Source organism: Capricornis sumatraensis, chromosome X, assembly GCF_032405125.1.
Source record: "Capricornis sumatraensis isolate serow.1 chromosome X, serow.2, whole genome shotgun sequence".
NCBI lineage: Eukaryota > Metazoa > Chordata > Mammalia > Artiodactyla > Bovidae > Capricornis > Capricornis sumatraensis.
In genome coordinates this window covers 77489797-77514881 of record NC_091092.1, presented here as the reverse complement: position 1 = coordinate 77514881, position 25085 = coordinate 77489797, and the positions used below count along the sequence as shown (strand labels likewise).

The 25085-nt window shown below is 41.4% G+C and overlaps 1 protein-coding gene across 1 annotated transcript in view; it reads right to left on the bottom strand.

Annotated features, from left to right (window-relative positions):
- Window positions 1-693: 693 nt before the first annotated feature.
- Window positions 694-25085, bottom strand: part of HDAC8 (histone deacetylase 8) — a 230843-nt gene continuing 206451 nt past the window's right edge. The window contains exon 11 of the mRNA XM_068962289.1: window positions 694-1094. Coding sequence (XP_068818390.1) covers window positions 1072-1094 — 23 coding nt within the window. The 3' untranslated portion in view covers window positions 694-1071. The remainder of the gene's footprint in view (window positions 1095-25085) is intronic.

Sequence of the window (25085 nt, the reverse complement as noted above, 5' to 3'; positions counted from 1 at the left end):
ACCCCATGAACTGCAGCCTACCAGGCTCCTCCGTCCATGGATTTTCCAGGCAAGAGTACTAGAGTGGGGTGCCATTGCCTTCTCTATCTTTGCCTTTGAGGTTATAGGAAAACCAACACATTACACCTGTATCCCATTTTCATCAAGCGTGCTTGATGGGAAGTAGCCTCTATTCATCAAGATGTCCCTCTTGGATCTGACCTGCCACCTGCTCTTCCCATTGCTGAGTCACTCCCTAGGCAGGATAGATTCTCTCTGGGGAGCCAGCAAGGCCTTCCCCATGGTTGCAGCACCTGTATTCTTATGAGCTCTGGTCAGGCCCCAGCACAGGTTAGAGCTTGGCTTTCTGTCCCCGGGACTTAGTGGAAGACACATTAGTTTCTCAGCAGGATCCAGCACTCAGAGTCACCCTATCAGGCTGGGGCTGAGCAGAACAGGGAAGCAGCAGGGTTAGTCTTTATACTTCAGTGAGAGGAAATGTTCACAACTATGTGCTGTTAGTGGTACTTCACAATGAGGAAAATGGAAGAGAGGTAGGTTTGCAAAGATTTTATTAAAAAACAAAATAAATTTGTAATCCTGAAAACAACACAGGTGGATTTCTCCCCATCTGTGACCAGATCCCCCTCCCCCAAGGTTCCACCTGGATGATCCTGAGGCCCAAACCCTGACTCTCATCTCCCTACTGCCCCACCAACTGCCAACCAAATCTCCATGCTTTCCTCCAGCTTCTGATCTGCCTCCTTTAAGAAAATAAAAATACCCCCTCCCCAACTTGCCTAAAAATAATTTTCAAAGATTAGAAACGGCATCTGTGTATTTTTTAAAAAATAAACACTTTAAATGTTGGAAATGTTTGTCTTCCCCTAGGTCTAGTTGAGGCCTCTGGGGTGCCTGCCTGCTTCATGCTAGGAGGCCAGCTGCCACTTGGTGCCCCTTGGAAATTTTCAGGAAGTAATTTCTTCCAAATTTCCCCTGCAGTCACAAATTCCACACACTGCTCGCATAAACACGCTGTCTTCATTATAGGCACTGCTCTTTGGCTCTGGAAATTTGATCTCTTTTTGTCAACTAGACCACATGCTTCAGATTTCCTGCAAATAGGAGAGAAAACAAAATTCAAAGTCAAGTAACATATGTGAACTATACCTCAATAAAGCTGTTAAAAAAGGCACTTTCATTTTGGGGCTTGTTCTCTTGCTGTCCTTGGGAACCCTGCCCCCCCAACATAGGAACAAGCTCAGGCTAGGCTGCTGGATGGTGAGAGACATCTGGTCCAGTTACCCCAGCAACCACCAGCCACCCACCAGGCATGTGAGTGAGGCCTTGGACAGCTGGCTGACTGCAGTGCTAGGTGAACTCAGCCAAAACCAGAAGAACCGCTCAGCTGAACCCAGCCCTATTGCCAACTCACAAAGTCATGAGCTAAACAAATGGCTGTTTTAAGCCACACATACACACATGCACAAATTTGGGTAATACTTTTCAGAGTCTATACTTCACTAATTGCATCAAATCTTTCCGCACCCCCAACATTTCTTCCCCCGCTTAGCAAGGTACAACCCTTTTAGCATTTTCTCTCACGAGCACCTGTGAAAGATGAATTGGGGATTTCCCCCTACTCTCAGGTCTAAGAATCTTTGAGGGAAAAGCAATCACTTGAAATCCTACAGCACTGGTCCCTCCACAGTCTTCTTCTTGACCTACTTCCCCAAGCCAAAATACTGGGCTCCAAACCCTACCGACCACTTCTACTCTAAAACAGGAAGGATGTTCCATGAGGGCAAGGACCTAGCTGCCTTACTTTTGGTTGATATCTAGCACAGTGCCTCGCACATAGTAGGTGCTCAATAAATGGATAAATGGAAGAAAGGAAGGAGAGAAAAATCAGCACCCACTTGCCTATCTAGTTTAATTTTTAATACAGTATTAAATATACACAATGGAATATTACTCAGCCATTAAAAATAATATATTTGAATAAGTTCTAATGAGGTGGATCAAACTGGAGCCTATTATACAGAGTGAAGTAAGCTAGAAAGAAAAACACCAATACAGTATACTAATGCATATATATGGAATTTAGAAAGATGGTAACGATAACCCTGTATGCGAGACAGAAAAAGAGACACAGATGTATAGAACAGTCTTTTGGATTCTGTGGGAGGGGGAGAGGGTGGGATGATTTGGGAGAATGGCATTGAAACATGTATAATATCATATATGAAATGAATTGCTAGTCTAGGTTCGATGCATGATACAGGATGCTTGGGGCTGGTGCACTGGGATGACCCAGAGGGATGGTACGGGGAGGGAGTTGGAAGGGGGATTCAGGATGGAGAACACGTGTATACCTGTGGCAGATTCATGTTGACGTATGGCAAAACCAATACAATATTGTAAAGTAATTAGCCTCCAATTAAATAAATTTATAATAAAAAAATAAAATTTCAATTAATAGAAACTTGGAAAAAAATAAACATACAGTAAAAGTGACTTTCTTTGCTATGTGCAGTTCTATGATTTTTAACACATGTCAAGATTCTTAAGACAGATTGGTCCCATTACTCATCAAAATTTCTTCTGCTTTCTTTTTGCAGTCACATCCTCCCCTCCCCCTCTTACCACCTGGCAATACTGACCTATTCTCCATCACTGTAAGTGTTGTCTTTTTGAGAATGTTATATAAATGGAATCATCAGTATGTGACATTTTAAGACTGGATTCTTTCAAGCAGCATAATGCCTTTAATTTTCATGCAAATTTTTAGGTAAATGCAAATTTTTAGTGTATCAAGTTTATTCCTTTTTGGGGGGTAGTACTTAACTTTGTAATTTTAAAATTATTATAGATTTATAGGAAGTTGTAAAAAAAAAATTACCAAGAAGTAGCCTTCACCAAGTTTTTCCAAGTGGCAATATCTTACATAATTATTATTTAATATCCAAACCAGGAAATTGACACTGGTATAATTCACAGACCATATTTAAATTTTGCCAGTTTTATATGCACTTATTTGTATGTGTGTGTATATTCTATGAAACTTTTATCACATGTGTAAATTTGTATAACCCCCACCACAAAAGGGCTTCCCTCATAGCTCAGTTGGTAAAGAATCCACCTGCAATGCAGGAGACCCCAGTTTGATTCCTGGGTCAAGAAGATGCCCTGGAGAAGGGATAAGCTACCCACTCTAGTATTCTTGGGCTTCCCTTGTGGCTCAGCTGGTAAAGAATCTGCCTGCAATGCAGGAGACCTGGGTTTGATCCCTGGGTTGGGAAGATCCTCTGGAGAAGGGAAAGGCTACCCATTCCAGTATTCTGGCCTGGAGAATTACATGGACTGTGTCCATGGGGTTGCAGAGAGTAGGACACGACTGAATGACTTTCACTTTCATTTTCCACCACAAAAAGATACAGAACTATTCCATCACCAAAAGATCTCCATCAAGCCACCTTGTTAACTCCCTTCCACCCCCTATCTTTAAGCCCTGACAACCATTAATCTGGTCTCTAGGTCTATAACTTTGTAATTTCAAGATTATAAATGAACTCATACAGTATATAACATTTTGAGATTTTTTTTCCCTTCACTCAGCACAATGCTCTTAAAGATCCATTAAGGCTGTTGTGTGCATTAAGTTAGTTCCTTTTTGTTCGCTGAGTAGTGTTCCATGGTATGTACCCCACCAACACTATATGAAGGATCTAGTTTCTCAGCATTCTTGTTAACATTTAGTGGTGTCACTAGTTTTTATTTTGACCATTCTGATAGGTGTGTAGGGATCTCTCATTGTGGTCTCAATTTGCATTTTCCTAATGGCTAATAATGTTGAACATCATTTCATGCACTTATTTGCTGTCTGTATATCCTCCTCATGTCTTTTATTAATTGGATTTTTTTTTTTTTACTGTTGAGTTTGGAGAGTTCTTTATATATTCCAGATATAAATCTGTTGTTGGATATATGATTTGCAAGCATTTTATCTCAGTATATAATTTGTCTTCGCATTCTTCTTTTTTGGTCAAGCCATGTGGCTTGTGGGATTTCAGTTCTCTGACCAGGGATTAAACCCAGGCCCTTGGCAGAGAAAGTGTAGAGTCCTAAACCACTGGACTGCCAGGGAATTCTGATTTTTCATTTTTCTAACTTAGTTAATTTTTTGGATCATGGCTTGGGTGTTTTCAACCCTTAAGTTCATAATCTCTGGACAATCTGATTCTTCATCTTTTACTCTCCACATCTTATGAGTTGCCAGATCTAACCTCAAGATGTCTTCCAAATCTGTCCTCTCTTTTCTGTTGCCCTCTCTCCACCTTAGTCATAGCTCTTGTCACTCAGGTCACTGCAACAGCCTTTTAACTGGTGCTCCCACTTCTGGAGCTGTCCCCCACACAATTCTAGCTGTGATCACATGCCTCCTCTGCTCCATAATAACTTTAGCAGCTCCCGAGTACCTATGAATGAAATCTAACACCTTGGCTTACAAGTGTCCCATCCATACTTTCCCATCTCCATGTGAGCCTTTGCGTGTGTTGTTGACTCTGCTGAGGAGACCTACAGGGGGTCCTGGTGCTGAAGCGAGGGTGCTTCCATCTATTAAGAATAGCCAGAGCTTGATGAATGAGTGAGTGCACAGTTGAACAAAATCCCATGTCTGAGTGTCCCAATGACACATGTTCACAGAAAGGAAAGGTGGGTGCTGTGTTCTCTACTGCTCTGTCTCACTCTCTAGTTACATTTGGAGGCAATTAAGAAAAACAACAGAAATAGTTTCCACCAAAAGTTGATGATGAGCAATATTGAGTTTGGGTAACAATGAAAATGTAAGCTTAAATAATGCCCATTGTTTTCGCCTCACATCTAGCTTTTCCATCAGTGGGTGGCAGCCTGAGAAAATTCTAAAGGCCAGCATGGTCTGCAGCCTGGAGAGACACAGAGTACAGATCAGAGGGGCAAACTCAAATGTCTATAGAGGCCAAGAATATACTGGATGTCAGTAGAACAGACTGGGGGTAAGACAAACGGATCCCTCTGAATCCTTTTCCTTTTCCCTACTTTGTAGAATGGCCTGAATGTAAGAAATAATTTCCTCTTTTCTTAACTCTAATACAAAAGAAAACAGCACCAAAATGGTGTCAGCAAGATGAGAAATGGAAACTCACACTTGGCCTAGAGCAGGAGATACAATAGGGAAAGGTGGAATTTGTGGCAAACAGGAAGGTACCTGCTTACAAAGGGGGCAGCTGCTACGTGGTTCCAGCCATTCACTAGTGAGCAGGAATGTGGGTCAGATCTTTCCACTTTCCAAGAGAAGTCAGACATTCACATCTTTATACAGAGTTTTCATAGTGTGAAATGTGGACAACTGCTTTAAATGTTTAAGGAATATCACATGGCACATTAATCTGATAGGCTAAACAAAACAATTTTGGAGATAAGATGTGGCTCACAGGCTCCTAGTTTGTGATCTCTGGGATAGTTCTGACTTATACCCATGGCACCCCATTTCACTCTCAAGTATCTTGGTTTTGACAATACATTATATCCTCATCCTACCTCTGATGTACAAGAAGGAGTACTGAACTGGGGCTCAGGAGGCTTGGGTTCTATTGATTCATCGACTGACTAATTCATCTGTTCATTCATTTATTCAATCAACATTTATTGAGTATCTATTCTTTGCCAGTACTAGGTGCTTGTGAGCACTCTACTCTTTCTCATTGTTGCTGCTAATTAATAGACTTTATTTTTGGAGCAGTTTTAGGTTTACAGAAAAACTGAGCAGAAAGTGTAGCGATATCTTATATTCCCTGTTCCTCATCTCCCCTCAGGAGGCAATTTCCCCTAGTATTAACATCTTGCATTAGTATGCACATTTTTTATAGCTGATGAATGAATATTGATACATTATTATTTAGTCCATAGTTTACATTAGGGCTCACTCTTGGTGTTGTACAGGCCTATGAGTTTTGAAAAGTATATAATATTATGTATCCATCATTACAGTATCACACAGAATAGTTTCACTGCTCTAAAATTCTTATGCTCCACCTATTCATCCCTCCTTCCTTTCCTTAATCCCATCACAGCCACTGATATTTTTACTGTCTTTATAGTTTTGTCTTTTCAAGAATGTCATATGGCTAAAATCATGCAGTATGCAGCCTTTTGAGAATGGCTTCCTTTACTTAGCGATACACATTTAACGTTATTCTACGTTTTGTCACTTAATAGCTCATTTCTTTTTAGTGCTGAAAAATATTCCATTGTCTGAATGTACCATAGTTTATCCATTCACCTACTGAAGGACATCTTTGTTGCTTCCAAGCTTTGGCAATTATGAATAAAGCTGCTACAAACACTCATGTGCAGGTTTTTGTGTGGACATGAGTTTTCATCTTATTTGAATAAATAGCAAGGAGCAGGACTGTATGTTAAAACTATGTTTTAGTTTTGTAAGAAACTGCCAAACTGTCTTCCAAAATGGCTGTACTATTTTGCATTCCCACCAGCAATGAATGAGTTCCTGTTGCTCTACATCCTTGTGAGCATTTGGTGGTGTCATTGTTTTGGTTTTAGCTATTCTATTAGGTATGTAGTAGAACTCACTGTTTTAATTTGTAATTCCTTAGTGACATGATAGTGAGCATACCTTAATGTACTTAACTGCCACCTGTGTAGCTTCTTTGGTAAGGCGTGTATTAAGACCTTTGGCCCATTTTTGGATTGGGTTGTTTTCTTATTGTTGAGTTTTAAGAATTCTTTGTATGTTTTGGCTAATTGTCCTTATTGGATATGTGTTTTGCAAGAATTTCTCCCAGTCTGTGGCTTGTCTTTTTATTCTCATAATTTTTAGTCTTTTTAATGTAGAGCAGTGCTGTCCAATAGAACTTTCTGGGATGATGGAAATGTTCTATATCTATGCTGCCCAATATGAGAGCCATTAATTACCTGTGGCTATTGAGCACTTGAAATATGGCCAGTACAAGTGAGGAACTGAATTTTAAATTTAATTTTAATAACAAATTCAAATGGCCACATGTGGCCAGTGGTGACCATATTGGACAGTACAGATATAGAACAGTTCCCTTTCGCTTTTTTTTTTTCTTCATGACATTGACTGGGGTCGTTCTTATTTGCTCTTTCATTTATAACCTCCCTTTCAATCCATTAGGAAGTCCTGTCAATTCTACCTCCAAAATATTTTCTAAATCCACCCATTTCCCTCCAACCTTCACTGTGATAACTTTACTCCAAGCCACTGTCACCCCTTGCATGGACAACTCTAATAGCCTCAACATTGGTCTTCTTGCTTCCATCCTTGCCACCTACAACCCTTCCTCTATATAGCAGCATGATTATTTTGTTAAAACTTAGGTCAGATCACATTACTTGTATGCTTAAAGCCCTCTAAGGCTTCCAATCACACCTAGAATAAAATTCAAACTTAGCCACCAAGCTCTGCAGGGTCTGGCCTGTCCCTGGTCTCTTTTCTGCCTCTGCCCTCTTTGCACTCTCTGTTCTGGCCACATGGGACTTCTTTGTGTTATTGGAACACACTAGTCATTTTTCCCTCTTAGGGCTCCCCCTTCTTTGCACATGTTATTCCTTCCACCTAGCATGCTCTGTTCCTGGATATTCTCATTCCTGACTCTTCTTATCACTCAGGTCTCAATCCAAAAATCACCTCTGAGGGGCCTGATGACTACCTAGTCTAAGTTGTCACCCCCAGTCACTCATTTTCTGCCACATGATTCTATTTTCTTCACTGCACTTAGCACACCAAACACATCTTGTGAGGGCTGGGATGTGTTAATCTTGTTCATCACTATTGTTAGCCACTTTGACAGTGCACAGGAATCAATCAACTAGTATTCACTGAAAGATACAGTTCTTGCAATTAAGGAGCTCTCAGTCTAGCAAGGAAAGCATATATGGAGACAAACACATCATAGTCCATAGCAATAAGGCCATATAATACCTGTCTGTACAGAGTGCTGAGGGCATTTGAAGAGAGGGCGTGGAAGGCTTCATGGAGGAGGTGTCATCTTAAAGGGCAAATGGAGAGAGAATGTACCAGGCAGCAGGAACAGAGCATGATGTATAAAAACACCGGCAAAGCTTTTGTGGCCAGAGCACAGAATGAGGGTCAGGGACAGGTTTGTTTGTGTGGGTGTGTATGTGTGTGCACGTGCAATGAGGCTGGAGAGATTGTTCGAGGTCAGATCATCAAGGGTCCGGAAGGCCATAGTCTTATCCTAGAGGCCATGTGGAGACTCCAAACAAGTTTAAGATGGGGAGGAGTCTCATCTAGTGTGATCTAGGGCTAGAGTAACTTCCCTAGTAGCTGCCTCATCACATCAGGCTTGAGGGTCTCACTCTTTACCTGGGAACAATGGCAGAACAAAGGATTTCTAGGAAGCCTTAGGTATGTGCTGAAATGGATGGGTGATTTTAGTTTTTAGCTCTTAATTGTTAACTATATTGTTTGTCTTAGAATGTAGATCCCTCTTGTCATCAGAAAGCCTTTCAATGACAATTAGTATAACCGCCAGTTACCACTTGTCTACCTCTGACCTGAAATAAACCTGAGGCTGTGAATTAATCCCACCAGGCTTCTGGCATCTATAGGATATCAGCACTTAAAGGATAGTACCCTGATGTTTTGGGTGCTCTGGTTTTAACTTGCAAGGGACTACTGCAGTCTCAAACTGAATTGAAGCGATTTCTAAAATAGCCTATGATTCATTTTTTCTCCCCCCCGTGCCTAAATCTGCTGGCTCCATGTGGAGGGATAGGCACCAGTAACTGGAGAGGTGACATCACAGGAGTGGGCTGCATGCCTGCCAGCCAGGCAGCTTGTAGAGCTCGGCCTCAAGCAGTCTATCTGCTGGGCTGGGCTGGGCGATGCCTCCCAGCCACTTTGGAGTCATAGCTCTAGGTTCTTTGGTCCATGAGCTTTCTCCACATTTCTTTTTCAGACAAAAACTCTGGGCTGGGAAATCCAGGATAATGGGAATAGCAGCAGCAGGAAGAATAATACAGCCTTACATCTGTATAATGATTTAGAGTTGTGAAAGCCATCTGCTCCATTTTGCTCTTCCCAAACAGCAGTGGGAAATGGAAGCTGGGGTTTTAGGCCTGAACTGGGGTTGCACAAAAGAACAAAATGCTAACATTCCCTGTTCTCCACAAGGTACACCATGATTGGGCCTTGGATGCCACCAGAAAGAGAGATTCCTTTCAGCTTCTAGGTGCTTCCTCGAAGAGTAATTCTCCAGGACAAACTGCCTGGCAGGCACAGTCTATGAACCATGCTATCCTGATGGAGCCAGCAAGTAGTGCCAGTCCCAGCACTGTCAACTCTTTCTGTGCATCCTGGCTTACAGTCCCCATGGTCCCAAAGACTTTTACTGGAGCCAAAGTCATGGCCTGTGACTGTGGAGGGCTGAAGGTAGGGTGTGTCTTGAACATCTGGAAATGCCAACAGCTGCCAGGGTAGCTCAAGAGCCCGTGAAAAGAAAAAACACCAACATATCAGTCATCGTTGTGGATCCTGCAGTGAAGAGCCACTGAGCCTTCCTGTGAGTAGCTGAGGAGTAGGGTGAAGGGTGTCTTTCCTTGGAGAAGCCATAAAAATAGTTTTGCAGTGGTCTCGTGTTGGCTTTGTGATCTTCAAGCACCTGGTCTTGGCATAGCTTGGTGTCTCCAGTGCCCCACTGCCATCACTAGCATAAGAAGCCTCCCTGCCTGACTCCCCTCTCCTGCTCCTCCATGCATCATGGCTACCAGGCTGGACACCAAAGGGGTGGCATACTCTTGCTTGGACTTCTTGGTTTTATATTAAATTTCAGTGTCACTTGTGTGTGTGCATGTGTGCTTGTGTGTGTGTGGTGGTGGTGGTAGGGCCTGGCGGGGAGTGGGGTGGACACGACAAACCCACAGATGCTTAACAGTATTGTGAGAGTGGAAGTTGCTGTGGCTGCTGTAGCTGCCATCACCGTCAGCACCACCACTATGTGAATTCAGAAAGACCCACTGAAAGACCACACGTGCTGGTTAGTGCCATGAAAATGTCATCTTGGTAAACCAAGATGCTATACTCAGGCAATTCTGCCTGTTGGAAACCTTGGCGGGGTATAAAAGTGATCCTTTGGAAATTTGAATCTGTAAAGCCATATGTGGAAAGTGACAGGCAAGAGGAGAACATCCTTGCCTCCAAAGCAGAGAGGCCTCCCATAACTTGTTTTCCAGCTCAAGGGAGATATGTGCGCCTATGAAAATAGATTAAGGATCACTGCCTTGGCCTGTTTTAGAGATGTGAATAAAAATCTTGGCTGGGGACTGCCTCCTTTCTGGTTGACTGATTTTTCAATTGATTTGTATTTATTAGCTAATGAAATTAAAGTTGTAAAAATGATAACAGAAACACAATAAATCTCTCCCACAACTGGCTGTTTCTATGTCACTATGGTGCATTCCTCACTTTGATTACTTCAAAGTCTATTATTTTGTTCTCAATTATTCTGTTTTTCTGGCACTGGAGAAAATCAATTTGTTTTATTTTCTCTTATTCATGCACTCAATTATACTCTTCGGGCACATTTAATCACTTTGATGTTTTCATTTTATGGCCCATCTCTAGGCACTTCAGCTGCATTGCTGCCAACGGGCAAGCAGGACTAATTTGCATGTCACAACAGACGTGAAATTCTAACTCAATTTAGAAATCTTTATGAAATCTCCCTCCAAAATATGCTTGGAGCTGCAAAGAGGCAGAAGGATGTGAGTAAACCAGAAGCCTATAAAGATGCTTCCCTTTCTCAAACACTGAGAGCTCTTTGATGGCCTGACTGTAGATTCTGGATGTCCCTATCCAGGTACAGCAGAGCAGTTCACAGGATGGGATGTTTGCAGAGCTTCCCCTGGAACTTTGTGGTGAGAATCTTGCAAAGGCTGTCCTCAGCAGCAAGGCCAGGGAGATTGGGCCTGCTTACTCTGGCATAAACTGCCCCTCAGCACTGCTGGATTTGGCGGCTGTGCTAAAGACAGCACCTGAATCTCAGTTGGTTAAAGGGCCTCCGGGTAGATAGAGAGAATTGTCAACAGTTAGGCATTCCAGAACCCTGAGTGGTTTAACCTTATTTTCTCTGATAAGCTCCAACTCCCCTTTTGCCCCTTGATTATTTTAGAGCTAAAGGCTGGAGGGGACTAAAGTGATATAACTGCTTTAGGCATGAACTTTGAACAAACAGAAAAAAAGCTTAATTAAACAACTTATAGGTCTCCAACTATTTTTCAAAAGTTTTTGGTTTTTTGTATGCAAAGCCCAGCAGCTCCACCCAGCAGAAGGAAAATTTCACATTTCTTCTTCTAAACGTTGGTATGATCTTCATTTTCTCATGTGGAGTCCCAGCTCCCTTGCTCCTTTCTTTACTGTGTAAACTTGTGCAAGCTAATCAACCTCCCTAAGTTCTATTTTATGTTAAACAAGGCTAATAACATTATCTACTTCAGAGCTAGGTTTGTTTCCTAAACTTCAGAACTGTCAAGAATTTTGCCCTGTTCACATATCACTTATGTCAAAACCTCTCTTTTCTTTTACACTCTTAAAACACTTAAATTCATCCAAAGCAAGGTGTCTGTGAAATCAAAGTGTTTGATGTGGTAGTTATAATTTTTTGAATACACATTAAAACATATTTACATGAAATAAACCAAATTCATTCCTGTTTCAGAATCTTTGCTCTTGCTCTTCTGTTCATCCAGAATGTTCTTCATCCCAATTTGTGAAAAGTTCCTCCCTTTACTGCATTTAGATCTATTCCCAAATGTCACCTCCTCAGGAAGGCCTTTACTGACCATCCTACCTAAAAAAGTACCCTTTCTGAATTTACCAGTAACCAATTACCAAATATTTAGTTATTTGCTTACTGTCTTTCTTCTCCATTAGAAAGAAGTAAGCTTCACGATGGGCAAGGCCTTCACCTGTCCTTTTTACATCTCTATCACGTAAAATAATGCCTAGCATATATTAATACCAATTACATATTTGTTGAATGAAAGAAACATGAAAGTAAAATGTCAGCCGAGTGGTAACCAGTCTCTCTTTCCACCCAATGAGGGTGGTGTCAGAGAAGGCAGAGTGGAAAACCAGGACTTTTATCCAAGCTCGATGGCAAGGAGGCCCACCTAGTGGAGGTCACATGAAGAGTAGTAACAAGGTGCCACTGCCATTCTTGGGCAGGGTGGTACCCTGAGGTGGAGTAGGGGGAGCCAGAATTTCCAGTCCTGCCCAGGAGTAATGAAGACCCCTCCTCCCCCAGGCTGTCAATGAGAACTGAGTGGGAAACCTAGATTTTTACCCCCATCCGGAGGTAATGGGGTGGAGCCTCCCTTCCTTGCCACCATGGTATCAGAGGAAGCCTGCTAAAACTGAAGATTTAAATAAGATGCAGGGTTTGGAGATAAGAAAGGCTTCCTAAATGATCAATGCACATAGAGGAAAATAGAGATCTCTTCAAGAAAATTAGAGATACCAAGGGAACATTTTATGCAAAGATGGGCACAATAAAGAACAGAAATGGTATGGACCTAACAGAAGCAGAAGATATTAAGAAGAGGTGGCAAGAATACACAGAACTATACAAAAAGATCTTCATGACCCAGATAACCACGATGATGTGATCACTCACCTAGAGCCAGACATCCTGGAATGTGAAGTCAAGTGGGCCTTAGGAAGCATCAATGCAAAAAAAGCTAGTGGAGGTGATGGATTCCAGCTGAGATATTTCAAATCCTAAAAGATTATGCTGTTAAAGTGCTGCACTCAATATGTCAGCAAATTTGGAAAACTCAGCAGTGGCCACAGGACTGGAAAAGGTCAGGTTTTATTCCAATCCCAAAGAAAGGCAATGCCAAAGAATGTTCAAACTACCACACAATTGCACTCATTGCACATGCTAGCAAAGTAATGCTCAAAATTCTCCAAGTCAGGCTTCAGCAGTACATGAATCGAGAAATTCCAGATGTTCAAGCTGGTTTTAGAAAAGGCAGAGGAGCCAGAGATCGAACTGCCAACATCTGTTGGATCACTGAAAAAGCAAGAGAGTCCCAGAAAAAACATCTACTTCTGCTCCATTGATTATGCCAAAGACTTTGACTGTGTGGATCCCAACAAACTGGAAAACTCTTCAAAAGATAGGAATATCAGACCATCTGACCTGCCTCCTAAGAAATCTGTATGCAGGTCAAGAAGCAACAGTTAGAGTCAAACATGGAACAACGGGCTGCTTCCTAATTGGGAAAGGAGTGTATCAAGGCTGTATATTGTCACCCTGTTTATTTAACTTATATGAAGAGTACATCATGCGAAATGCTGGCCTGGATGAAGCACAGGCTGGAATCAAGATTGCTGGGAGAAATATCAATAACCTCAGATATGACACCATCCTTATGGCAGAAAGTGAAGAGGAATTAAAGAGCCTATTGATGAACTTGCAAGAGGGGATTGAAACAGGTGGCTTAAAACTCAGCATTCAAAAAACTAAGATCATGGCATCTGGTCTCAGTACTTCATGGCAAACAGATGGGGAAACAATGGAAACAGTGACAGACTTTATTTTTTGGGGCTCCAAAATCACTGCAGATGGTGACTGCAGCCATGAAATTAAGACTCTTGCTCCTTGGAAAAAAAGCTATGACCAACCTAGACAGCATATTAAAAAGCAGAGATATTACATTGCTGACAAAGGTCTGTATAGTCAAAGCTATGGTATTTCCAGTAGTCAAGTATGGATGTGAGAGTTGGACTATAAAGAAAGCTGAGCACCAAAGAATTGGTGCTTTTGAACTGTAGTGTTGGAGAAGACTCTTGAGAGTCCCATGGACTGCAAGGAGATCAAACCAGTTAATCCTAAAGGAAATCAGTCCTGAATATTCATTGGAAGGACTGATGCTGAAGCTGAAGCTCCAGTATTTTGGCCACCTGATGTGAAGAACTGACTCATTGGAAAAGACCCTGATGCTGGAAAAGACTGAAGGCAGGAGGAGAAGGGGACGACAGAGGATGAGATGGTTGGATGGCATCACCAATTCAATGGACACGAGTTTGAGTAAGCTCTGGTAGTTGGTGATGGACAGGGAGGCCTGGTGTGCTGCAGTCCATGGTGTCGCAAATAGTTGGACACAACTGAGCGACTAAATTGAGGATTTATACAAATATCTGAAATGTTCAGGATATAATAGAAAATCACTCATACCAACAACAGAAAACTCTCAACTTGAATGAGAAAAGGGCAATCGAGAGACCAACATAGAATGACAGTGATATTGGGAATATCCAATAAGCAGTTTAAAGCAGCCATCATAAAAATACCTCAACAGGCAATTATAAACATGTTTGAAACAAATTAAAAATAGTCTCAGCAAAGAAACAGAAGAAATATAGAAAAACTAAATGGAGATTTTAAAATCGAGAAGTACAAATAGTGAAATAAAAAACTCAACAGATGGACTCAATAGCCAAATGGACAGGGCAGAGGAAGAATCAGTAAACTGGAATATATAGAATAGAAATAACCTAATTTGAACAAAAGGCAAAAAAACAGTCAAAAATGAGCAGAACCTCAGTGACCAGATGGGACTATGATAAAAGATCTAATATTCATGTCACCAAAGTTCCATAGGAAGAGGAGAAATAAGGTAGGACTGAAAAAGTATTTGAAGAAATAATGGCTGAAGATTTCCCAAATTTGGCAAAAGATAAAACCTTAGAAACAATGTAAATAGTGACAGAGTTCATTTTCCTGGGCTCCAAAGTCACTGTGGATGGTGACTGCAGCCTTGAAATGAACAGACGATTGTTCCTCGGAACAAAAACTATGAAAAATCTAGACAGTAGATTAAAAAGCAGAGACATTACTTTACCAACAAAGGTACATATAGTCAAAGCTATGGTTTTTCCAGTAGTCATGTATTTATGTGAGAGTTGGACCATAAAGAAGACTGAATGCTAAAGAACTGGTGCCTTCAAACTGTGGTACTGGAGGACTCTTGAGAGTCCCCTGGACAGCAAGGAGATCAAAACAAGTTAATCCTAAAGGAAATTAACCCTGAATATTCATTGGAAGGATTGATGCTGAAGCTCCAATACTTTGGCTACCTGGTGGGAAGAGCTGACTCGTTGGAAAAGACCCTGATGCTGGGAAAGATTGAAGGCAGGAGCAGAAGGGGATGACAGAGGATGAGATGGTTGGATGGTATCACCGACTCAATGGACATGAGTCTGAGCAAACTCTGGGAAATAATGAAGGACAGGGAAGCCTAGCATGCTGCAGTCCATGGGGTCGAAAAGAGTTGGATGTGACTGAGCAACTGGACAACCACAACAAAAACCTTACAGATTAAAGAAGCTGACTGAATTCCAAACTGTGTAAACTCAAAGATCTATACCAAGATCTGTCATAATCAAATCCCTGAAAACTACGGAAAAAGAAAAATCTGGACAGTAGGAAAACAAAAACAAATGCTTTCATATAAGGGAGAGATAGTTCAAATGACAGTGGTTTTCCCATCAAAAACCTTGGAGGCCAGAAGGAGGTGGTACAGCATTTTTTGGGTGCTGAAAGAAAATAAATGTCAACCTTGAATTTTACATCCAGTGAAAATATCCTTCAGGAATGAAGAGGAGATGAAAATATTCTCAGAAGAAAGAAAACTAAGAGAATTTGTTGTTACTAGACCCACCCTAAATGACTAGGTAAAGGAAGTTTTTGACAGGGAAAGGAAATGGTGATTGAAGATAGCTTGAACACCAGGAAGGAAGAAAGAACAATGGAAAGGATAAAAATATAGGTAAATATCAAATTTTTATCTCCTCTTGAATTTTTCAAATTATGTTTGATGATTAAAGGAAAAATTATAACATTCTCTGATGTAGTTCTGAATAAACAGAGGAAATATCTATTAGATTATATAATAACACAATAAGGTTACAAGTGGGGAAAAGGAAAGGGACTTAAAAGTAAGGTTTCTACACTTCACTCTAACTGGTACAATGTCAACACCAGTAGACTGTAACAAGTTACATTATGTATAATATATACCTAGCTGTTGCTGCTGCTGCTAAGTCGCTTCAGTCGTGTCTGACTCTGTGTGACCCCAGAGACGGCAGCCCACCAGGCTCCCCCGTCCCTGGGATTCTCCAGGCAAGAACAGTGGAGTGGGTTGCCATTTCCTTCTCCAATGCATGAAAGTGAAAAGTGAAAGTGAAGCTGCTCAGTCGTGCCGACTCTTAGCGACCCCTTGGACTGCAGCCTACCAGGCTCCTCCGTCCATGGGATTTTCCAGGCAAGAGTACTGGATTGGGGTGCCATTGCCTTCTCCAAAATATACCTAGAGCAACCACTTAAAAGCCTATACAAAGATAAACAATCAAAAACCAAAGAGGGACTTCCCTGGTGGTGCAGTGGATAAGAATCTGTCTGCCACTGCAGGGGACATGGATTCAATCCCTGCTCTGGGAAGATCCCACATGCCGTGGAGCAACCAAGCCCATGTGGCACAACTACTAATCCTGTGCTCTAGAGCCCATTTGAGGTGCAACTACTAAGGCTGTGTGCTACAACTACTGAAGCCTCTGCACCTAGAGCTTATGTTCCGCAACAAAAGAAGCCACCACAATAAGCCCGTACACCACAACAAAGAGTAGCCCCCATTCACTGCAACTAGAGAGAGCCCATACATCGCAGCAAAGAACTGACACAGCCAAAAATAAATAAATAAATATCACTACAGAGAAATCAAAATGGAATTTGAACAAAGGTATAAGTCACCAACAGTAATGGTAAAGAAAACAGAAAACAAAGAACAGAGGGACCAAAGAGAAAACTAAAAATAAAATGGCAGATTTAATTCTTACTATCAAAATTACATTGATGTAAATGATCTAAATACACCAATTCTAAGATAAAGATTGGCAGAGTGGCTTAATCCATCTATATGCTGTCTCTAAGAAACTCAGTTTAAATATAAGGAGGTTGAGAGTAAAAGGATAAAATAATATATGCCATGAAATATTAGTCAAAGGAAAGTAGGAGTGGCTACATTGATATTAGGCAAAGTAGATTTCAGAGCGAAAAAAAAATTACCATGGGCAGAGAAGGACATTACATAACAGTTAAAGAGTCAATTTGCTGAGAAGATACAGCAATCCTAAATGTGCATGCACCAGATAACAGAGCTTTGGAGTACCTGAAGCAAAACTTGATACAGCTATAAGGAGAAATAGATGGATTAGAGTTTGAGAATTCAACATCCCTCTCTTAGCAATCGGAGAAGGCAATGGCACCCCACTCCAGTACTGTTGCCTGGAAAATCCCATGGACGGAGGAGCCTGGTGGGCTGCAGTCCATGGGGTCGCAAAGAGTTGGACACGACTGACCAACTTCATTTTCACTTTCATGCACTGGAGAAGGAAATGGCAACCCACTCCAGTGTTCTTGCCTGGAGAATCCCAGGGACGGGGGAGCCTGGTGGGCTGCCGTCTATGGGGTTGCACAGAGTCAGACACGACTGAAGCGACTTAGCAGCAGCAGCAGCTCTTAGCAATTGATAATAGAACAACTAGACAGAAAATAAGCAAAGATATAGAAGAACTCAACATTGCTACTAACCAACAGGATGTAAGTGACATTGATAGAATAACCCACCAAACAATGGCAGAATACAAATTCTTTTCAGGTATTCACAGAACACATGCCAAGATAGACTATATACTGGGTCATAAAACAAACCAACAAATTGAAAATATCTGAAATTATACAGAACATGTTTTCTGACCACAATGGTACTAAAGTAGAAATTAAAAAAAAAAAAAAAAACCTCCTGAAAAAAATCTTTAGGCCCACATGGTTTCATTGGAGATTTCTACTAAAAAAGGACATTAACACCAATTCTATACTATCTCTTGCAGAAAATACAAGAAAAGGTAACATTTCCAAACTCACTTTTATAGGACTAGTACTGATCTGATACTGAGAGCAAATGATGGCATTACAAAATATAAAACTACAGACTAATATCCCTCATGGATATAGATGTAAAGTCTTCAATAAAATATCAGCAAATAGAATTCTTAGTTTTTAATTCTTAGAATTAACAATTTTTACATATATTAGCTAATTCTAAAAACTACATATGGCAGTCCAAGATGGTGGAATAGAAGGACATATGCTCATCTTCTCCTGCAAGAACTCCAAAATTACAACTTGCTGCTGAACAGCCATCAATGGGAAAATGTTGGATCCCACCAAAAACAGATACCCCACGTCCAAGGGCAAAGGCGAAGCCCCCGCAAGACAGTAGGAGGGGTGAAATCGCATTTAGAATCAAACCCCATACCCGCCAAAGACACTCAAAGGGCTCAATCAAACCTTGTGTGCACCAGGACCCAAAGTTCCCACAGAGGCTGAGCCAGAACTGTGCTCGAGTATCTCCTGCAGAGGTGTGGGTCACCAGTGGACTGCTGCAGGGGCAGGGGCTCTGGGTGGAGAAACAGACTCTTGGAGGGCACAAACAAAAGCTTGTGTGCACCAGGACCCAGGAAAAAGGAGCAGTAACCCCACAAGAGACGGAGCCAGACTTGCACAAGAGTGTCCAGAAGTCTCCCACAGAGGTGTGGGTCGGCAGTGGCCTGCTGCAGGGTCGGGGGCACTGAGTGCAGCAGTGCATGAATGGGACCTTTTGAAGGAGGTCCACATTATCTTCATTACTTCCGCCATAGTTTGGCCTCAGGTCAAACAACAGGGAGGGAACACAGCCCAGCCCATGAACAGAAAATTGGATTAAACTCAGCAGTGGCCACAGGACTGGAAAAGGTCAGTTTTCATTCCAATCCCAAAGAAAGGCAATGCCAAAGAATGCTCAAACTACCGCACAATTGCACTTATCTCACATGCTAGTAAAGTAATGCTCAAAATTCTCCAAGCCAGACTTCAGCAATACGTGAACCGTGACTCCCTGATGTTCAAGCTGGCTTTAGAGAAAGCAGAGGAACCAGAGATCAAATTGCCAACATCTGCTGGATCATGGAAAAAGCAAGAGAGTTCCAGAAAAACATCTATTTCTACTTTATTGACTATGCCAAAGCCTTTGACTGTGTGGATCACAATAAACTGTGGAAAATTCTGAAAGAGATGGGAATACCAGACCACCTCACCTGCCTCTTGAGAAATCTGTATGCAGGTCAGGAAGCAACAGTTAGAACTGGAGATGGAACAACAGACTGGTTCCAAATAGGAAAAGGAGTACGTCAAGGCTGTATATTGTCACCCTGCCTATTTAACTTATATGCAGAGTACATCATGAGAAATGCTGGACTGGAAGAAACACAAGCTGGAATCAAGATTGCCAGAAGAAATATCAACAACCTCAGATATGCAGATGACACCACACTTATGGCAGAAAGTGAAGAGGAGCTAAAGAGCCTCTTGATGAAAGTGAAAGAGGAGAGTGAAAAGTTGGCTTAAAGCTCAACATTCAGAAAACGAAGATCATGGCATCTGGTCCCATCACTTCATGGCAAATAGATGGGGAAACAGGGGAAACAGTGGAAACAGTTTCAGACTTTATTTTTCTGGGCTCCAAAATCACTGCAGATGGTGACTGCAGCCATGAAATTAAAAGATGCTTACTCCTTGGAAGAAAAGTTATGACCAACCTAGATAGTATATTCAAAAGCAGAGACATTACTTTGCCGACTAAGGTCCGTCTAGTCAAGGCTATGGTTTTTCCTGTGGTCATGTATGGATGTGAGAGTTGGACTGTGAAGAAGGCTGGGCGCCAAAGAATTGATGCTTTTGAACTGTGGTGTTGGAGAAGACTCTTGAGAGTTCCTTGGACTGCAAGGAGATCTAACCAGTCCATTCTGAAGGAGATCAGCCCTGGGATTTCTTTGGAAGGAATAATGCTAAAGCTGAAGCTCCAGTACTTTGGCCACCTCATGTGAAGAGTTGACTCATTGGAAAAGACTCTGATGCTGGGAGGGATTGGGGGCAGGAGGAGAAGGGGATGACCGAGGATTAGATGGCTGGATGGCATCACGGACTCGATGGACGTGAGTCTGAGTGAACTCCGGGAGATGGTACTACTGTTCATGGGGTCGCAAAGAGTCAGACACGACTGAGTGACTGAACTCTAAACATGGTTCCGCCCTTCAGAACAAGACCCAGTTTCCCCTTCAGTCAGTCTCTGCCATCAGAAAGCTTCCATAAGCCTCTTATCCTTCTCCGTGGGAGGGAAGACAAAATGAAAACCACAAACACAGAAAACTAACCAATCTGATCACATGGACCACAGCCTTGTCTAACACAAATGAAACTATGAGCCATGCCATGTAGGGCCACCCAAGACGGGCGGGTCATGGTGGAGAGGTCTGACAGAATGTGGTCCACTGGAGAAGGGAATGCAAACCACTTCAGTATTCTTGCTTTGAGAACCGCATGAAGAGTATGAAAAGGCAAAAAGATATGACACTGAAATATGAACTCCCCAGGTCGGTAGGTGCCGATTTACACTACTGGAGATAAGTGGAGAAATAACTCCATGAAGAATGAAGAGATAGAGCCAAAGTGGAAACAACACCCAGTTGTGGATCGGACTGGCGATGGAAGTAAAGTCCGATGCTGTAAAGAGCAATATTGCATAGGAATCTGGAATGTTACGTCCATAAATCAAGGCAAATTGGCAGTGGTCAAACAGTTGGCAAATTGGCAGATGGCAAGAGTGAACATCGACATTTTAGGAATCAGCGAATTAAATGGACTGGAATGGGTGAATTTAACTCAGATGACCATTGTATCTACTACTGTGGGCAAGAATTCCTTAGGGAAATAGAGTAGCCCTCATAGTCAACAAAAGAGTCTGAAATGCAGTACTTGGGTGCAATCTCAAAAATGACCGAATGATCTCTGTTCATTTCCAAGGCAAACAATTCAATATCACAGTAATCCAAGCCTATGCCCCAACCAGTAATGCTGACGAATCTTAAATTGAATGGTTCTATGAAGACCTACAAGACCTGCTAGAATTAACACCAAAGAAAGATATCCTTTTCATCATAGGGGACTGGAATGCAAAAGTAGGATGTCAAGAGATACCTGGAGTAACAGGCAAATTTGGCCTTGAAGTACAAAATGAAGCAGGTCAAAGGATAACAGAGTTTTGCCAAGAGAACATCCTGGTCATAGCAAACACCCTCTTCCAACAACACAAGAGAAGATTCTACACATGGACATCACCAGATGGTCAATACCAAAGTCTGATTATATTCTTTGCAGCCAAAGATGGAGACGCTCTCTACAGTCAACAAAAACAAGACTTAGAGCTGACTGTGGCTCAGATCATGAACACCTTATTATAAAATTCAGACTTAAATTGAAGAAAGTAGGGAAAACCACTAGACCATTCAGGTACGACATAAATCAAATCCTTTATTTTTATACAGTAGAAGTGACAAATAGATTCCAGGGATTAGATTTGATAGACAGAGTACCTGAAGAACTATGGACTGAAGTTTGTGACATTGTTCAGGAGGCAGTGATCAAGACCATCCTCAAGAAAATGAAAGGCAAAAAGTCAAAATGGTTGTCTGAGGAGGCCTTACAAATAGCTGAGAAAAGAAAAGATGCAAAAGGGAAAGAAGAAAACGAAAGATATACCCATCTGAATGCAGAGTTCCAAAGAATAGCAAAGAGATAAGAAAGCCTTCTTCAGCGATCAATGCAAAGAAATAGAGGAAAACAACAGAATGGGAAAGACTAGCGATCTCTTCAAGAAAATTAGAGATACCAAAGAACATTTCATGCAAAGATGGGCTCGATAAAGGACAGAAATGGTATGGACCTAACAGAAGCAGAAGATATTAAGAAGAGGTGGCAAGAATACACAGAAGAACTGTACAAAAAAGATCTTCACGACCCGGATAATCACGATGGTGTGATCACTCATCTAGAGCCAGACATCCTGGAATGTGAAGTCAAGTGGGCCTTAGAAAGCATCACTATGAACAAAGCTAGTGGAGGTGATGGAATTCCAGTGGAGCTATTTCAAATCCTGAAAGATGATGCTGTGAAAGTGCTACACTCAATATGCCAGCACATTTGGAAAACTCAGCAGTGGCCACAGGACTGGAAAAGGTCAGTTTTCATTCCAATCGCAAAGAAAGGCAATGCCAAAGAATGTTTAAACTACTGCACAATTGCACTCATCTCACATGCTGGTAAAGTAATGCTCAAAATTCTCCAAGCCAGTCTTCAACAGTATGTGAACCATGAACTTCCAGATGTTCAAGGTGGATTTGGAAAAGGCAGAGGAACCAGAGATCAAAGTTCCAGCATCTGTTGGATCACTGAAAAAGCACAATAGTTCCATAAAAAGATATACTTCTGCTTTATCGACTACGCCAAAGCCTTTGACTGTGTGGATCACAACAAACTGTGGAAAATTCTTCAAGAGGTGGGATTCATGTCGATGTATGGCAAAACCAATACAATATTGTAAAGTAATTAACCTCCAATTAAAATAAATAAATTTATATTTAAAAAAATAAAATAAAATACAGAGCTAAAAAAAAAACAAAACCAAAAAACTAAGATCATGGCATCCAGTCTCAATACTTCATGGCAAATAGATGGGGAAACAATGGAAAGAGTGAGAGACTTTATTTTTGGGGGCTCCAAAATCACTGCAGATGGTGATTTCAGCCATGAAATTTAAAGATGCTTGCTCCTTGGAAGAAAAGTTATGACCAACCTAGACAGCATATTAAAAAGCAGAGACATTCATTAGTTTGTCTACAAAGGTTCGTCCAGTCAAAGCTACGGTTTTTCCAGTGCTCATGTATGGATGTGAGAGTTGAACTGTGAAGAAAGCTGAGGGCCGAAGAATTGATGCTTTTGAACTGTAGTGTTGGAGAAGACTCTTGAGAGTCCCTTCGATGGCAAGGAGATCCAACCAGTTCATCCTAAAGGAAATCAGTCTTGAATATTCATTGGAAGGACTGATGCTGAAGCTGAAACTCCAATACTTTGGCCATCTGATGTGAAGAACTGACTCATTGGAAAAGACCCTGATGCTTGGAAAGATTGAAGGCAGGAGGAGAAGGGGATGACAGAGGATGAAATGGTTGGATGGCATCACTGACTCTATGGACATGAATTTGAGTAAGCTCCATGAGTTGGTGATGGACAGGGAAGCTTGGCATGCTGCAGTCTGTGGGGTCACAAAGAGTCAGACATGACTGAGAGACTGAACTGAACTGAAATATACATATATTATATATATTTTATATAATATACATATGTATTGTATATACATTATATAATACACCTATGTCATATATATATTCATATATCCTTACTAATATATATAAGATATAGGGGCTTCCCTGATGGTGGTGGTTTAGTCACTAAGTTGTGTTGACTTTTGCGATCCCATGGACCTGCCAGGCTCCTCTGTCCATGGGATTTTCCAGGCAAAAATACTGGGGTGGGTATTTTCTCCTCCTTCTCAGAGGATCTTCCCAACCCAGGAATCAAACCCAGGTCTCCTGCATTGCAGGCAGATTCTTTACCGACTGAGCTATGAGGGAAGCCCTTCCCTGGTGGTGGCTCCGTGGTAAAGAATCTGCCTGTAAAATGCAGGAGATGTGGGTTTGATCCCTGTGTCAGGAGGATCCCTTGGGGAAATAAATGGCAGCCCACTCCAGTATTCTTGTCTGGGAAATCCCATAGACAGGGAAACCTGGTGAGCTACGGTCCTTGGGTTTGCAAAAGAGTCAGACACGACTTAACTACTAAACAAAACAAAACAAAAAGTAATAAATATATAAAAAAATATATATTTATTTCTAGGAATTAAAAACTAAGAATTCTATTTGTTAGTATTTTATTGAAGGCTTTACATTTCGTGAAGGATATTAGTCTGTAGTTTTCTTTTTTGTGATACCATCATTTGTTTTCAGTATCAGGGCAATACTAGTCCTATATGGACTTCCCTAATGGCTCAGATGGTAAAGAATCTGCCTGCAGTGTGGGAGACCCAGGTTTGATCCCCAGGTCGGTAAGATCTCCTGGAGAAGGGAATGGCTATTCACTCCAGTAGTCTTGCCTGAGGAATTCTATGGACAGAGGAGACTAGCAGGCTACAGTCCATGGTGTCACAGAGTTGGACATGACTGAGTGACTAACACAATTAATCACAACATATAATATGGGCTTCCCAGGTGGCACTATTGATATTGAACCCACCTGTCAATGCAAGAGATGTAAAAGACGTGGGTTCAATACCTGGGTAGGGAAGATCCCCTGGAGGAAGGCATGGTAACCCACTTCATTATTCTTGCCTGGAGAATCCCATGGACAGAGGAGCCTGAAGGGCTCCTATGGACTGTGACCCCACAGTCCATAGGGTCGCAGAGTTGGACATGACTGAAGCGACTTAGCACATACACAATATATAACATATCTAATCTAATATATATAATCAGATTTCATCTAATCTAATATATAATATACTATATACATTACACCATGAACAAGTGGGATTTATCCCAGGTATATAAAGCTAGTTCAATATTTGATAATCAATCAATGTAACCTACCATGTTAAAAGGCTAAAAAGAAAAATTACATATATGCCAGTATTAGTGTCAACTGATACAGCAAAAACATTAAATAAAATTCAACATCCATTCATGACATAAATTCTCATGAAACCAGAAATATAGAGGGGTACTCTCTCAACTTTTAAGGGAAATCTACAAAACCTAGAGCTGACATCATACTTATTGGTAAAAGAGTGAATGTTTTCCCTCAAAATTCTGGAACAAGGTAAGGATATCTGTTCTCACCACTCTTATCCAACATAATACTCGAAGTCTTAACCAGTGTAATAAGGCAAGAAAAGGAAACAAAAGGCATATAGATCAGACAGACAGAAAGAAAACTGTCTCTATCTGCAGATGGTGATCTATGTAGAAAATCCTAAGGAGTCTACAAGAAAACACCTAGAAATTATAAATG